Raw genomic sequence first — 17,262 nt, 5'->3', positions numbered from 1 at the left:
TCGGAACTCGGCTTCCTCGCGTCCGAGGGGGTCCACAGGGGCTCAAAGAAATGGAGCAGTGGAGCCGTTGCTACACATGGAAAGGAGATCGTCCGGAAAGACGGAACGAAAAAAAAGAGGGGGGAGGTATCGATGGAATAGAATGTGGTATCGATGGTCAAGCCGAAAACCAAGGAAAGAGGGTAGGGGGAAAGAGGGTACCAGAAAAGGGGAAGAGAAGGAGGGTCGGAAAGAGGGAAGAGAAAGTCGGTCGAAGGATAGAGTGTCGGAAAGCAATGGAAAGGACAGGCACGACAGGGTAGAGAAAGCAAACCAAAAAGTCTACCACCCCATAACCTGCTGTTGGTGATGATTCATCTGATGATGTCCATGGTGCCCATTCATCATCCCAAACATATTATCCATAGCGCCCATCGAATGGTCACCTCCCTCATCCAACATCTCTTCCTTCATGCTCCCATTCACACCCGTGCCCATACCCTGCCCCTGCTGTCCCTGGGCACCCCCACCCTGTCCATGCACACCCCTCACACCCCGCGTCCGACCCCTCTCCTGATCCTCAGCGTCACCACTATTACCCCCCTCATTCGTAGAACTACCGGGGCTCAAACTCTCCCCATCATTAGCAACATCACCCGCATTGCTCATCTTGTCAACCTCCATGTCTTCCTCAGGCATAGAAGGCAGTCTCGGCGGTTTAGGCCTCGACGTCGACGAAGAGTGCTTGTGATGTCCCTTCCTCGCAGGCGGCGCAGCAGGCGCACCAGTAGCACCACCATTAGCGGCAGTGGTGGTGGTAGTGGCGGCTGCAGTAGCAGTAGCAGCAGTCAAAGTCGGACTCCCCACAATCTCATCATGCAACACCATCTCCTCCCCTCCCATCCCCAGACTCATCGAGTCATCCCCATCCGCATCGTCTTCATCGTCCAGAGTCAATACTTCCCGAATTCGGAACATAGAAGCAAAGTCCGTACCAGGATTGGCACCACCTTCGCCGCTGTTCGAGGAAGGCGAATCAGAGGATACAGACGAACCGCGGAACTTGCGCAACTCTTGCTCCAGTTCCCGGTTACGTGCGCCTTGGGCGGTGACCAGTTGTTGGAGGTATCTAGCAGAGGAAAGACTGTTAGATTGTGTCGAGGGATAGAAGGGGAAAACCGACCTGATGTACTCGACACTCTTCCGCAAGATCATACCCTTGTTCGCTTTGACGACAGTGCCGCCTTCTTGGGTGCCACTTGGGGGTATCGTACCATCCTCATCCTTTTCCTGCTTCAGAGGCTCTTCCTTGGGTTTAGGAACGAGGGCGTCTTCAGTCAAGGGCGGGGTAATCGATACGCCAGTATCCTTGGCATTCGGGGGGCCTGCTTGTAGTCGCAAATCCTCAGCATCACGTACCCCAAAACAAAAGTAAATAAACTGAAACTGACCTGCTCCTTCGAGCATACACTCGGGAATGAGAGTCGCCAACTCGCTGATCTTCTCGTTGATGTTGTCCCGGCGTCTCCGCTCGACAGCGTTATGGCTTTCCCTACGTCTTCGACGCTTCTCGTTGGCGAGCAAGGCTTGCTTATCCGATGCTGAAAGAGCGGCAGTAGACGCGGGAGTCCCACCGCTGATGATCGCCTGGGGTGGCTGAATGCCGCCGCTGGGAGCACTACCTGGCAACCCCGCCATGTTCATATTCATGCCCATGTTGCTCATGCCATAGCTCGAGGGCGTGGGGGTCACCCCACCGGCTCCCATGGACCCATTCCCCAACCCTGACCCCATTCCGTTAGGCAGACTGCCTGGACTCGCACCGGGCGGACTGCCACCTCCGGTACCATTTACGTTCCCACTTCCAAAACCGTACGAGGATGGATACGGATGGTCTAGAGGGGATTTTGGCATCCCGCTTCCCGAGAGATGATGCTGGTGCGTGGGGTGAGGAACATGCTGTTCCATGGGCGATTTTGGAAGGGAATGCGCCATGTGGTGCAATGGAGGTAAATGGTGCGAAAGATCGGAGCCTGTGTTGGTAGAAGACTGGGGCGGAGGTGAGAGGGAAAAATGGCCATAGCCAGATTGAGACTGCGAATGAGAATGGTGGTGCGAGGACATGGAAGAATGGATGGAAGGGTGAGAACCGAGGGATCTGGGGTGGGGAGGTAATCGGTCCTGCAAGGGCGTCATATGAGCCCGAGGGTAACTACGAGCGCCTGGTACTTACGAGTATTGGGTTTGACCGTTGGCCATGAACCAGGGATTGCTCCCTGGGCCGGCACTGCCGTTTATAGGACTTCCGACAACGTTACTGTGGGAGGGACGACTGCCGCCCGGGATCACGATTGCATGAGGACGACCGTGCAGAGGTGGAGGGCTGGTTCCACTGATACTGCTTCCTCGCCGGGGTCGCGTCGTTCGTGCAGGCCCAACACCTCCCGAATTGAGAGCGTTCATGGCTGCAGATGTAGCCGATCCCGGTCCTGCAGCTCCTGAGGATGGGGGTCTTGACCGCGATCTTGACCGACCGTCGATGGGTATTGAACCAGGGTGAGAATGACTAGGTGATGGGGTATGTCGCGTAAACCCGTTATGTGGTACATGGTAAGAGGAAGGGGGAACATTGGGCGACGAGGGCGTCAGGGGATTGTTTTCTGGCGGAGGCTCATAGCGCATGGACGAGTTTAGGGCCGGCAGAGTCGAGTTGAAATGAGGCGGGGGATGGTGCTGGTAGTCGTGCAGCGATGTGGAAGGGGAATGAAGGGAGCTGGGCTGGCTGCCGGGGCCATTGTGTGCACCATTTGGGTGGTTTGAGTTTACAGGGATTGGGCTGGAAACGTCAAAGATGTTGTGGGGGCGGTGATAACCTTCCTCGTAAGCGCCTCCACTGCCACCGCCAGCGCTCGCGCCTGTGTTGCCCCCGCCGCCGCCGCTGCCTCCACCGCCGCCAGCCCCAGCGGGCCCGCCGTTTCGATCGCCAATCAAGGACACGAGGTCGTCGTTGAAGTCATGGCTGCCTTCGCCCGAGCCTGCTGGGGGCGGGAACTTGCGAAAAGCATCGGGCAGGAAGCTATGCGGGAATAGATCGTTGAGGCTGCCGCCGCTGTTAGTGGTGTTGGCGCCGTTGTTCGAGCCCGCAGAGTTGTTGGTCCCTGAGGAACCTGGTGGCGTCCCAGGCGATGGCATATGAAACCCTTCGACTCGCACCTGAGCTTGAGGCTTGTACGCTGACGCTGGGGTCGTGCCCGTGTAGTACGACATCGGGTAGCTGTGTGTCTCTTGTCGCTGCTGCTGTCGTCGCGGTGGTCGTTGTGGTCGTTGAGGATGGTAGTCGTCGGCGATGTCGTCAAAGGTTCAAGCAGTCAAGTGGATCGCAATTCGTTCCTTGCACCCGATATGCGTTGTTGGTATGGTGGTGGATAAAGGAATCTCCCGGCGATTTCCCGCTTTTGCTTCTCCTGTGTGGGGAAATATACGGCAATTGGGATACGGAATCCCGAATTTGATTTCGACGACTTCCACGAGGGGCCCAAGCACGGCCTTTCCTCTATGACTCTGCGTCAGAAATGGAGCCCAATGTTTCTGGACAGCGCCAGCAAACGACGAGCAGGACATGACTCACAGCGACGAGCGGGTCTTGGACAACGAGTGCGACAGCGAAGGAGGGCGTTGATCCCAAGATGAGATGAAGAAGGCACAGGGCAACCGATCTGAATCGGGAAATAATCTCCAGAATTCCCCCCTCATTGCACCCCTTTTTGGCCACCAAAACGCGAGCGAAAAGGGGGGTCAGAATGTACGTAATCATGGTGCTTATTTTGATTCGCTACCGGAGATAACACCCCCATCAACTCAACCGCTTCTCGGCGGCCATGCACCCTTTTTCCCATCTTTTCCCATTCAATTTCTCTTTTTCTCGGGAGAAGCAAGTGCGCTGGGACAGATATTCGTATCTTTTAAGCTATCTAGCTCAACGCCGAATGTAGAACGCCAAATCCCTGGCGAGCAAAGTCCAATCCTCGACCCCCCCCCACCACCCCGTTCTTACCCCGCACCAGAGCCAAGATCGCACGAAATTGACGCGCCGGAACATTCCCCGCATCTTCCCCACAATCATCCCGGCCAAACGGACCTCTCCAATCTGATAACATCTATCCTATCCATCACCGCCACTGTCCCGACTCCCTCAGGGCTACATACCCACCCCCCTCCTCTAAATCTTCTTCGCTTCTCCACTCTCCAAACAAACCAAGGCACGTTTGTTTTTTCTACGATGATTGAAGGTGTAAGACAAGACCTGTCAAAACCTTTAGAAAAAAGTGGACAAAGGAGCACAGTACCGAAATGACTAAATGGAAGTGACTCACTGGATTCCGTGTCCGTCATAGGGGTATCCGGGGTCCTCCCACGCTACATGCCATGATCGATCGTCGCGAGCTGTTCTATGTGTCCGATGCCTGCTTGTCTCCTTGCTCGACCAAGGTCGGTGACAAACAACTCGACAATGATAGGATAGGTACCGATCGTTCGAGTTGAGATGTGACGAAAGACGAATCGAAGTTTGGGAAAGATGTTCTTCTTCTCGTCGTACCCATCGTTTCCCTACATCGGATAGCATCTCCTTCGAAGTTGTGGACTCGTGCCTCGATGAACGTACGACGTATGTCTTGCGTTTCCTTCTGAATGATCATCATATCTTCCCAGTTCATAGCCTACACTAGCCCGCAATAAATACCCTTTCCTTCCAACTCGTCTCAGGGGATAAACTGCATCGAGCGCACACCAAAAGCCGCTCAGACCGCCCAGATAACAAAGCCCACAACGGCGACAAACCTGGTTACCGGTACTGATGATTACACTGACCATGAAACGCGACCAGGCGGATTGACGAGGTAGCTCTCGATGTATGTAGTGGGTTCAACCCCCGGCGGTCTGTATACCAACCGTACCTCACCTCTACATTTAAATAGCCCAGATCACTATCTTATATGCAGTCATCTCGACCCAGATAGTACTAGTTAAACCCAACAAGCTTCACCCCGACGAAGATGGAGATTTACTCTATTCTGCAAGTTGTCCCTTCGGAGGTGATAAGCCGGGCCTACATACCAGCGCGAGCCTCGAGGAGGCACTAGCACTTACATACGATACCTTAAGGGTCGCGGTCGCGTATTCCATCCTTGATTCCATCGCACTTTCCCTACATATTTCCTTAAATACCTCACCGCCCGTACTTCACCTTACGCGCACTCGGAATTTCCAAGAAAGCCCATACTCCGATGCTGTAGGAAATTAACGTGTACATACAATGCGGTGCGGCAGCGCCCTGGGGTCTGGATGGAGAGGGGGCGTCTCGGGTATCATTAACATCGACATCGACATATTATTAGTATGTATTAAGGGTATGTACTGATGTAGATACGTACCTTCTGATCCTTCCGTCCAGAACTTTAGTCGTGCTCCACACACAGGCTTAAGGTACCCAGCGGCAGCGGCACCTACGTTGGTATCTACGCTACTGTAACGGTTCCCCTCAACCTTCAGAATTTGTTATCTCTTTCACGTAGTTCTCAACGTTCAAGAGGAATACAGAAGCTCTCCTCGATCTGGACACGCAACCTACCCATATACGAACGTATGCCATTGAACAATACCTTTGGATGTCGATTAGATATGATATGATTTCAGAGCCCCTCGTCGCACCATAGGAGTAGGTAACTACCGAATCTTTGATGGGGTATACATCGCGATAATCTATCCTATCCCTCACTGCCTCACCGGGCCCCCTTATCCTGACAAGTGCCTCAAGTAACTGACGCCCTCAATAAGGAAATATCCGAGGTGGTAAAGATCTAGACTAGTGGGCTAAGAATACCCCACTCCCAGAATCCACAAGACTCATGTCAAAGGAGCGTACGTACGGATCGATGTAACGGATAACGTACACCCTTTCGACCAAGTTGGTTCAAGGCAGCGGGCGCTTAATGACATATACCGTTTTTCTGGAACGTAGCAGGGTGGTATACTAACTACTGGTCGATCGACAGTCACTGGAAACCCACTCTCGTCGTGCAGTGGGAGTGAGTCGCTTACCCACGCATTCCCCACAAAACTTAATTAAATGGTTACACCAGCCTTGCAAACACGATTCTGGGCGGTTGCATGGATGTCAATTAACAACTAGGACTACCAATATGTAACAACGATACCGATGATTCTAAGACAACAGCCCATTGGAGGCTCAACTCATGCCAAAACCCCACGCATGCCATTCGTTCCCACATAAGTAGCTACCAATAACAACGTTTCTAGATAGGCAGTTGTGCTTCCCCGGATAGGTTCTTGTCCCAATCGAACGGCATGCTGGCGCAACGACCATCTCCAAATCGAGGATTAATTTAAAGCAACGCAACGCACTGTTAATTTCTTACCCGACGTTCGTATTATCCAGTAAGTATTCACTCACAAAGTCCTATCCGACACCCCTCAAGATCCATCATGCGTACGGCGGACCTTCTGAATCCAAAATACCCCAGAGTAGGTAAAGAACGAGAGTGTAGTCAAATAACCTTTCCTCGTGTCCACTCACACTTACTATCCACCGTGGTTAGGTCACCTTCGATCTTACGGAACATCCCAACAATCAAACAACCCATTTCGACACAGTCGATAAAAAGACGTTCAACCGTCCGCTTCGCCATAACCTTGACACCAAGACTAAGACTCGTCATTGCCTCGTGGCTAAACCGAGGTTGTCGACGTCCTTTTCACCCGTATTCACTTGTCACATTAATTGAGGTGCGCTACCCTGGGTTTGGGTTGGGCCTGGGCGTTCAAAGGGTCCAGGTCGACGGAGACTCGGACTAGGAGGGGAATGTGAAGGACGGGGCTCGAAGTCGACGTCACACCCGTCCTGAACTCTTCACTTCACTAGTACTTCACTATAGTCGAGGCGAAGAGGCTCATCACAGTTCACAAAGTACCACATTACACCCACGATCAACGGCACGCGCACGGGAGGCGACGGGAAGCAGGACCAAGGAAGGAAACCTGAGTCCAAAACCTTTGAGTCATCCTTCCCGAGATTCCACACAAACCGGGTACTGGGTTAGCTCGACTTCTTGTACACGGCACGGGTGCGTAATAAGGATGCACAACTCGAGACGGCGACCTCGAGACTTCAGTCGCGAAGCTCCTACTCGCTTTTCTTAAAGCTACTCGTTCTTCTTGAAGCTCCTCGCTCCTAGATTGGAGGTCTTCCTTTCGGCTTACTAGTAAGTTCTACCCCAAGTGATCGCGATAATCATGGTCACTCGATGTGGGGTCTCGAGGGTAGGTACGACTGTGCGGGAAGAAGAGGGAGATCGATAGTGGAGAAGCTGAGAATCTCGGTAGCGCATACTCCGCGCACACTGAGAATCGACTACACCTAACCCTCCTCCCCTTCCCAAGTTCCCGTCTTCCCAATTGACACTCCGGCCAGACGATTGGACCTGCACTAAGCCTACCACCGGCTACCTCCAGGTCCCATCCAATCAACCCAATTGAAATGGCTAAACCAGTTATATATGTACAAGATCTAACGGGATGTCTAGTGTACCAAGTCGGAGGGATGAAACAGGTCCAGTCCAACGGAAGGAGCTACGCCGTCTCCTCGAGCCCTTGCGACTATAAATAGCTCTTTGCCTCCAATGCCTTTCCACTATCTACCGCTGAGGTCAGTCAGACGAAACATAGCTAAAAGTAACTCAGATTTATATACGTTCCTTCCTCGTTCCTTCCCCGTGAAGTGTGTATTCATTGAGAGCATACCATTCAGTTGCACAGAAAGCTCGAAGGCCAGGCTAAGCGAGATGAACTTGGGAACGCCAGAAGCAGGCCGCGTATATCTCGCTGTAAGCGATATCGATGAAGTCGGAGGGTGACTTTCGCCGTCCAACCCAATTCTTCCATCATTAAGGGATTGGGGTGAGGCGGGAGAAGACAGCAGAGATAGGGAAGCGAACTGAGAAGTGGGGAAGGCGGCGGATCGCCCATCAAGAACACATATTTACTGGTTAGCCTACACTTCATCAAAGCAGCCTTCCCCGCAGCAGCCTTCCCCGCAGCTCTCCCTCAAGCAGCCTACTGGTATCTCTGCGATAGTTGCTGAATAGCAACCTTTGCTCGTACTTTGCTGCGACCTACCCCCTTCATTCTGCCAGCCAAAACCCCGCCACTGAGCCGGACCGAGTACCTTTGATATATCCATCTCGAGCAAGGCTATGAGCCTATGAGGCGCGTTTTACGCAACCAATGTGTGAGGTTTATGTACACTTTACGAGAGCGCCCAAAATACCTCGTGTCATGATCAAGCGCTCGCACTGACTTAGTCAAGCTCCAGTGGTACCGGTCGTCGTGCAGGTGGAGTAAATGCCTATTTATACAACGCTCCAAGGTGTCAGCGTCTAATTGCGCAAGACTCCATCGGCCAAGGTCTCCGTATCAGGCTCCGTGGAGCAGAGGTGATGCGGCGATCCTCAAGGAACAGGCAACTGGAGCTTGGTGCGCTCTAAACTAAGATGTGGGGTTGCGGCTGGAGGCGCGTATACTTAGGCAACGAAGGATATAGAAATGTTGACCCGGCCGTAGCTCAACAGAGCCAGATGAGAACGGGGAGATGAGCATCTTCAGATCACTTTCTACTTCGTCCCTTCTGCTTCGATTCTGCAAACTTACAGATTTGCAGCATTTCAAGCTTCAAGACCCGACCGAGCTCAATCATGACGACTCTTCCAAACCGCCAAATTCTAGGACCCTTTAGTCTTTGACTACGCCGAATCAACGAGAAGCCGTCCGTAGTTTAATTACTCCTAGCAACGATTTGGGAGCCATACACTCGTCATACACCCGAGATTGTACAAGCGTGTACTCACGCTGCGGCCTCGTGTGGGTAGCCTTCTCGTGTCGAGGTAGACTCCCAGAAGCTCCGACACGAGTGAATTCGACCGATAGGGAATGTAGTGCAAGCTCAGATGCTTCGCGCTGAAAGCAACAGTGATTTCATCCATGACGCTCCTCGGATATGCGTCGGAAGCGCCGTTGCCCAACGTCAGACATGGGACGGGAGCATAGCGAAGCCCAACTGGCAACACCGCCTAGCGCTGGGAACTCGCACATCGCGCATCGCATGGTGCACATGGTGGCGGCTGCAAATAGAGACCTGTTTCAACACACGGCAAGTAGAAACAATTGAATTGAATTGTCATAGACAATACCAGGCGGCTATCCCTATCCCAGAATGTCAAGAGAGAACCAGAACGCAGAGGCGCCGTTACGTTACGGTCGGTAGGCGTGCGAGTCGCAGAACCAGAAGTTCGAGAAAACATTTCAGGGTAAGAATGGAACACCCGAGAGAGTATGGCAACAGAAGTAGAGAGAGCTCTTCGGAGGGTACAGTGGATACGCTTCTTCCCATGAGAAGCAGGGAGGACAGCAACGAGCGTCATTCCAGCGCATTTCGAGGGTCGATAGACTTCCGTATCGGATTATACGGGCAACCAAAGAAAGAGTAACAAGTCTAAAGACGCCGCTTGAGCCATTCATTGTTGGAGCTGAATCCGTCAAGTCGTTTGTAGTCGAGCCTTCCACGTCAAGGCAAAAGCCGAACGAAAAGTAGAAGTCAACAGTGAGCGATGAGAATTCGAGGTTCGAGTTTGGGCAATGCGGTTGTCGGAAGTCTAAAGGCTGTAGGTTACTGCATGTTAGCGTTGAGTAACGTTTGAGGAGGCGTTTACGGTCCCGACGGTCGGTCGTGAAATTTATTTTCGCTCTTTGGAGCGTAGGTATGGAAGTACGATAGAATATTTCTGATTGTCGAACGTGTACTGTCCGCCACACTCGGCAGTTTCAGTTCGAATGACATGCACAAATCTTTCAGGAAGAAAATGAGGTCGCCATCTGGCATCCGAGTCGTCGCAAATGAGAAGGCCTACTTACCTTCAACTTCAAAGTATCGACTGGCGTTTAAAATCGATCGCTGCCCAGTACATACCGGATATCAACAGCTCCCCATTTCCCCCCACACAGTCAGCCGCATTTCCGGGGCTCTGAATAACCAAACCGGGGATGGTGAGCGTTTGTGCCAACGGCCAGGAGCGCCAAGCAGGGCGATTTCATTTCGCCTTGTCACCTTTCCGGTCGCCTTTCTAGAAAGGCAATAAAGACAAATCCAACCACTACTTAGCCAGTGGTTGAAATAGGAACCAAGACGGCAAGGGCGCCTAATGCGATCAGATATGATGATGAGAGACAGGAGAGACCCCCGGACACCGATCGCGATTGGCAAGTCCAAAGGATGGACGGGCCCGAATATCCACTTAGCCCAAAGCGACCAATTCAAAGAGTAGATTCTGCCCAATGCCCATTCAAGTCTGTCATCCTCCGGCGATTAAAACTCTCGATGACTCAGGCGTTCAATGAACGGTAACTGCCGCTAGACATCTGTAAAATCCTTCCTCATCAGAAAAAAAGAGAGAGTTCATCAAACATCCACCAAGTACTTACATACCATCAAGACCTGGCTCGAGGCATACTGAGTCGACGAGGTAGCTACAGCGGCCATCCATGCCTTTAGAAAGCATCCATGAGTACGAGAAGACAGCTTCAATCCACCGACTGAAATCCGGATTGAGTTCCTCATTTCCCGACAAATTCTCCATTCCCAGAAGAATCCGAGTCAATCGAGGAGCGAGGGAACAGGAGATTCGAGCAGAAGGCGGGCAAGAAGACATAGGACAAGTGCCAAGACGACAGATTCATTCAGCGACAAACACATGGATCACAAGCCGCCATCCGCCGTTCTGTATCCTCCCAAGTAAGGATTTCTGAAGTTCGTTGAGGGGGGTAGTCGGAAGTAGTAATTATTGAAAGAGACCGAGCGTTGTCTGCATTTTTCAAATGGGGCTTCGATCAAGTTGGATGGAAGTGAATGCGGGGTTGAGGGGAAAAATGTGGGGTTGAGCAACGTGGTGCTTGGGTACCATCAATTCTTTGCAAGAGGAGGGCGAAGGTCGGGCAACGAAACTTGCGAAAATAGCGGGGTGTTGCCAGTCATCCTTCGAGGCTCGAGCTTTGCGGAGGGGTACGATGAGGACAGGGATAAGGCGTTCGGGCGGCTAAGCGAGGCATCCAGAATGGTCGGAAACCGGTCCCAGATCCGGGCACGTAGACGTGTCTTCAAGCAGTCCCAAAGCATCAAAAGCACACAGCGCCTGAAGCTTGAGCGGCAAAAACGAGCTCAAAGGTCGACCGTAACATTCCTACCTCAACCGCAGATATCAAAAGAAGAACCAGGAAGGTTTACACACCTGGAGCTTCATCATCCTCCTAACACCGACGTATGCACACCCCGCTTTGGATAGCATCATGCTGCCTTATCCACCAGAAAACTGGATTGTTCAAAGAATATTCGACGGCAAAAGGGGGTATGGTCGGTGTCGAACGGCCGAACAGTGGTCACGATTTCGGATGGACGTTAAGTTGTAGCCTGGGACCTAGGGTTACTTTAAGGTATGGGGAAAGCCATCGCCAGACGTCCCGGTGGAGTGGTGGCGACCGCAGCCTGTCGATATATCGCCACAGTGGAGCCGATATCTGCAGGTGGTATTACGCTTCAGGGTGTGGACGGTCGGTGGTGAGCTGGGATGGATTGCGAGTCTAGACCCAAGTAAAATTAGCGCCCGTATTGAAAGAAGGTCCGTGCGTCTTGCCCCTATCCCACTGAGCCACCGCAGAGTGGATTCGGCCGCGAAGGGTATGGCCACAAGGAATGTTGAAGAGGGATATGGAGGGAGGGAAAGGAAGAAAAGGAAACCGCGAATGCCAACCTCTACGCCTTTATATGTTCCCCAACGTCTACAACAATTACAACATACAGCAGTCAAATGACCTTCGAACGAAGGTCAGCTGTACGCCTTGGGATCTGGGGACTGTCATGAGTGCCGAGCATGGGACCATGATGTGTATGTTGAAGTGGTGCCCAGCATGCTCATGGGGTGCATGATCGCGGAGGTTGCGACTGATGGGCCGCGATGGTGGAAATGGTTTCTCCATATATTTAGCTCGTTGCTCAACTTGTCGGTGGTTAACGGGGATGAAAGCATTGGTCTAAGGAGGACAGCAAAACAAGGAAAACATGACAAGAAAGCGAACATGGAATCGGAATCTACACTGGATATAAAGGATGAAGAGCCCGAAAGTCTAGGACCAAACGAGATACTCTATTACCCAAAGGCCAAGAGAGGTTAATCCTTTTTTCCGTCCCAAGAGTACCCATAAGAAAAAATGGTAGCTTCAGGCGTCGAACAAGGTATGTCACAGCTGTCAGGATCCCAATGTAGCTTCTTCATCTTGTCTTTGAATGCGGCCAAACTACTGGTCGCCTCGTAACCCTCCAGCACAATCTTCGTCGCGTCGATCACCACATCACGTCCTTCTTTCTTCCTCCGTTCATATATTTCCTTGCATATCCATCCTGCATGCAGCCAGGAACAGAGGAGAGGATACCTAGGGTCGTGGAAGGACACGTGGAGGCGAGGGTAGCCGACGACGATGGGTTCAACTGAGTCGGGGGTGGGGTATGACAAGCTTTCCGCGTCGAACCAGACGATGTAGCCCTCTCGACCGATATTACCGAGGAGGTTCGGTTTGAGTGGGCCTTGGAGGATAGTGGCTAGGCTGGACCCAATCGTGACCCTTCCCATGTCCTTGCGCGTCCATGGGTCCTTGAACACGTTGTACCTGTGATCGAACAGGGTTTCCAGGGGATTGATTCTCTCGGGTGTTGGCGTGAATTCGTCGACTGATCCCTCATCCTGCTTCCCATCTTCTTCGCGCTTTTCGTCCCCACGTTTCTTGTTGTCGGCATAGTAGAACATCCAGCAGAACCACATCCGTTGCCAGTTCATTGTTCGCAGAACGAGGCCCGTGACAGCTACGTAATTGATGGCGATGTGGAGGGAGAGGAGGATGAAGAGCGTGGTGTACGTCGACCAGGCGGTTTGTAATCGCGGCACGATGAGGGAGCCCAGCTAAGGAGGATGGTTAACTTAGCGCTACCGCTAAACCAAAGTTGACTTACCAACATCCCAAACAATGCCAGCACCGTCTCCTTACTCGAGTCCTTCGCATTCAGATCCCCCAGGTCTCCCTTTCCTTTCACTGGAGTCGCAAAATGAACCGAAATAGCAGCCTTGGATCCTCCGGCCGCGATACCACATAGCGCTCGACATGACGCGCTCAGACAGAGCGCCACGACACGAAGCTGCGGATAGCCTTGGGCTTTGAATACGGGCGAGAGGGTATCGAGCACAACGGCCACATCATTGAGAATGTCGGCGACGAAGCGATATTTCTTTGCTTCGGTGGCTAATGAAGACCCCAATAGATGCGCAGATACGATGGCTGTAGAGAAAATTAGAGCTATTAAACGTCCCTGATAGACCAGACACGTACTCGTTAATCGGCTGTAGATGTCCAGCAAGATGGTGAGCAGTAGGGCGTCATTGGCAGATGCTGAGGCACTTCCAACTCCAAACCCTGTGGCCTTTTTAGTGGGAACGTTCGAGAGCGTGACCAGGAGTAGCGCAAACCTTGGAGAGTAGCTCTCGAAGAGATAAGTGAGGCTAACGAGCTACAAAATGCTTGCAACGCATTCAAGACCTGATATCTGTTCGTCGAGTGTTAGTTCCATTTTTCGCATGCTCCACTCGACGAACTGACGTTAGGTAGTCTAGAGATATTGTCAGTGTTGCTGGTCTTATCGTCCCGCTAATTGGAAGCTCACCTGGTGTAACAGAATTGGGGTATCCAGCGGGCAAAAACACGGCTTTGCCAAAGTCCCGTAACTTTTGCAAGTCGTTATAGTGGTTGAATATGGTCCTGTAGTTTCTGGGCGGTTTATTCAGACGTTTGACATGCTGTAACGTGGTCGTTGTTGGACGACGAATCAAGGTAGCGAAAGAGCAGGAATGACCTTGCCCCTTCTGTTGTTCAACGATGCGGTATAGGTCTGGCCATATTGATCTTTCTCTGTGAACGTATTTCCGATGAACATTCAGGCCTCAGGAGCGAGAATTGGGGAGACCGAATTCAATGAGGAGAAGTGAGGCGTGTTCGAGGCGTGGTGGTGGTCAGGAGCAGAGAAGGTAAGGCTTGGCGCGTGGCAGCTTAACGTGACGATGACGGCATGATTTCATTAATTAGACACGACTCGCCTGATAGGGGAAGACAGGAAGGCAAAAGACTCATTATTTGGACTCGAAGGGAGGAGTATCGACGAACAGAGCCTTCATCATTGCCTCTGGATACCTCTCGTGTTCTCCTGTCAAACCAGCCTTGTTTGCAAAGTCGCGAATTGCGGCAAGCTCGTCCGCGGTCAACTTGACCTTGCTGGCCGCAACGTTCTCTTTGAGGTACTGACGGGGATTCAACAAGTGAGCTCAAACGGTCTCTGACATCAGTGAGAGAATGCTGACCTCAATCTTTCTTGTGCCGGGGATCACGAAAATGTCGTCTCCTTGTGCCAGAAGCCATGCCAGGCACACCTGAGCAGCAGTCGCGTTATGTTTCTTCGCGATATTCTTGATATTATCCGCCAAGGTGAGAATCTTATCGAAGTTCTTCTGGAACCTGCGGTGCCATTAGATTAGCCAAATCTGAGCCTCATGGACTCAACAAGCGCTCTCACATGGGAACCATGCGTCTGAAGTCTTCGGGCTCAAAGTCATCGATGGATTTCTGCGTTCAAACTAGACTGTTAGTCTGCTCGCTGAGGATGGAGATAGGGAACTCACAAATCGTCCAGTCAAAAGCCCTCTTCCAACTGGAGAGTACGCGACAACTGCGACTCCCAGCTCTCTGCAGGTCTTCAAAAGGCCAACCCTTTCCGTCTCGATATCAAGACAGAACGGGGAATACTCGACCTGAACTGCCGCGATAGGATGGACCGCGTGTGCCCGTCGAAGGGTCTCCGACGAAACCTCAGAGAGACCTAGATAGCGGACCTTTCCCTCACGGACGAGCTCAGCCATCGCACCAACGGTGACCTGCGCCTTGTCTAATCCTGTTCAAAAGACGCAAACTCGGGAAGCGTACCTCGATTGGGGTGTCTTTATCTGCCCTCTTTTCTATGAGGTAAGTAACCTGCACAAGACAGAGATTGGTTAAAACGTACGTGAAGATAATACAAGTCGACCTGGTCGACGCCCAGCCTCGTCAGCGACCTCTCAATCGCTTGTTTGACATATTCGGGCTTTCCATTGATAGTACCAGGAGCCTGATGGTTAACACCAAACTTTGTAGCAAGGAAGATCTTCTTGCGGTTTCCAGTGCGCTTGAACCTACAGGCGTCCGACTATGAAATAAAGTCGGAACAGGGGCCTCGCCAGGACATACCATTTGCCAAGGAGCTCTTCACTGTCCCCGTAGATATCGGCAGAATCCCAAAAGGTGCACCCGACCTCGAAAGCTGCGTCAAGAATCTTAGGAGATAGGAGAGTGGTAAGCTTATCAACTCCAGTTAGTTCAAGAAAAGCTCAAAGTAACCTTCAATCTCTCCTCGTCGTCATCCACTTTGCCGTAGAAAGCGGATAGTCCCATAAGGCCTAGGCCAACCTCGGGGACCAGGTCCTGACCTATTTTTCGCGTAGGAAGGCCCATACCAAAGACGTGATACCTGGAAAGCAATAGAGGATATGGTTGAGATCCAAGGGCCTCCAGTGTAAAGCCTAAAGATCTAGAAGGTGCGATAGCACGTGAACCATTCGCGGTCACGGCCGCGCCGCGCGACACGATCCTAATTTATGAGATAGGGGTTGCGCTCTAATGCTGAAGCGTTCAAGCCAGATAGCGTGAGGGTCAGATTGCCTGTCTACATCCTTATAAGTGTACAGGACTATGCACAATAGCCTGAGTCTACGCCAAATGAGGGCACGTCGGTGGAGTATCAGAACTGGAGTTGCCAAAAGTCGGTCCGTTTCCTCGTCCGTTTTGGCGCATCTCTTCAATGGTGTGGACTCCCCTCTGGGTCGTCTCTGTAGCGCGCCTAGCACCACATCTCCCAGATGCAACGTGGAAGATGATCAACTGAGGTGCAAGGGCCTGTGTGTAATCACAGTGGCAGGTGAGTTTTCGCTGCAGTCGAAGAGTGGACGGCCGGCAATTAACGCACTATCGAGATGGAATGCGTTATAGACACCGCTCGCAAAGCCTGGTACCAAGCTCCACTATACAGAACCCCAGGAAGGGAGGCTAAAATTGCATATGGAATCCCGGGAATTGTCACTAATGCCGCAGATTCTATCAACATAGATATCATGGGCGAATATACTTTGTCCGTCTCCGCTTTCATAGATGGTGGTAGCTCTCGTCTGACAGTTGACAGACGCTTCACAATTATGACTGTGGCAATAACGTGCATCCACACATGGAAAGAAAGGTCTGCAGGTAAGAGGGCCTTGGGAAAATCACGGCCATGGAGGATGAGATTGGCAATGGAGGTTCCTGCACAACCGGAATAAGGACTGGTATACTGAGGATGACAATCCGTTTTCACCTACCTAACGATAAGAGGAAGAAGATTAGAGGAAGAACGGCAATGTAGATCCGGTGGTCCCAGAGGATATAGCATCGGTACACCTAGAGGGTCGTCAGCGACTTCCGATGTTTTTCTTATAAACGTAAGCCACTTTACCAGGAGGGCGTCGCCAATCCAGCGCTGTGAGATGTTTGCGTAGCTCAAGGTATGGTTTAACTCCAAGAGCCTGTCGGGCAAGGTATTGTATGTGTCAAGAGAAGCCTTCAGAATAGTGTTGAAAGCTGTGATGGCCTCCATTGCGGCTCCGATGCAGCTAAGAATCAAACATGTAAAGACGTTTCATTCGTCGACTGTGCGACGAGAAGGAAAGAAAACGAGTGAGAATATATATAAACATGACAAGTTGGATGCCTGTTCCAGGTAAATTGAAAGGACTCGGCGTGAGGATTCTGACCGTTTTCATTAAGCATTGAATATTGAATGGGCTCGTACCAGCAACAAAGCTTTGGAGTATCGCACTGACCTGCAGAGCCGCGAAGATGGTACGAGACAAGGACATCGTCAAACGACGAGGACAAAGGTATAGAAGGAGTATGCATCGCGGCCTTGACCTTAAGAAGGGACTAAATACCAAATTCCTGTGGAAGACTTCGATCTGTCAAGCTCAAACTTGAAACCAAGCAGTGAGCAGCTTCAATCAC

At 51.7% G+C, this 17,262-nt stretch overlaps 2 protein-coding genes across 2 annotated transcripts; both read right to left on the bottom strand.

Moving 5' to 3' along the window:
• Positions 1-321: 321 nt before the first annotated feature.
• On the bottom strand, positions 322-3,246 carry CC1G_15737 (hypothetical protein; the record flags this gene model as incomplete). Its single annotated transcript, XM_002910262.1, has 5 exons — positions 322-1,108; positions 1,163-1,364; positions 1,431-2,073; positions 2,130-2,160; positions 2,213-3,246. The coding sequence occupies 5 exons, from the start codon at positions 3,244-3,246 to the stop codon at positions 322-324; spliced, it is 2,697 nt and encodes an 898-aa protein (XP_002910308.1).
• Positions 3,247-12,269: 9,023 nt separating this feature from the next.
• Positions 12,270-15,738, bottom strand: CC1G_05449 (aldo-keto reductase; the record flags this gene model as incomplete). The annotated part of the gene is made up of 14 exons (XM_001838844.2): positions 15,571-15,738; positions 15,421-15,506; positions 15,200-15,365; positions 15,121-15,147; positions 14,820-15,071; positions 14,714-14,763; positions 14,502-14,655; positions 14,308-14,441; positions 13,811-13,914; positions 13,747-13,756; positions 13,617-13,693; positions 13,480-13,563; positions 13,106-13,428; positions 12,270-13,055 (listed from the first exon to the last, which is right to left on the bottom strand). The coding sequence occupies exons 1-14, from the start codon at positions 15,622-15,624 to the stop codon at positions 12,270-12,272; spliced, it is 2,307 nt and encodes a 768-aa protein (XP_001838896.2). The 5' UTR covers positions 15,625-15,738.
• Between the last annotated feature and the right edge of the window lie 1,524 nt (positions 15,739-17,262).

This window comes from Coprinopsis cinerea, assembly GCF_000182895.1.
Source record: "Coprinopsis cinerea okayama7#130 chromosome 11 map unlocalized cont3.11, whole genome shotgun sequence".
Taxonomy (NCBI): domain Eukaryota; kingdom Fungi; phylum Basidiomycota; class Agaricomycetes; order Agaricales; family Psathyrellaceae; genus Coprinopsis; species Coprinopsis cinerea.
This window is presented reverse-complemented; position numbering and strand designations above follow the sequence as displayed.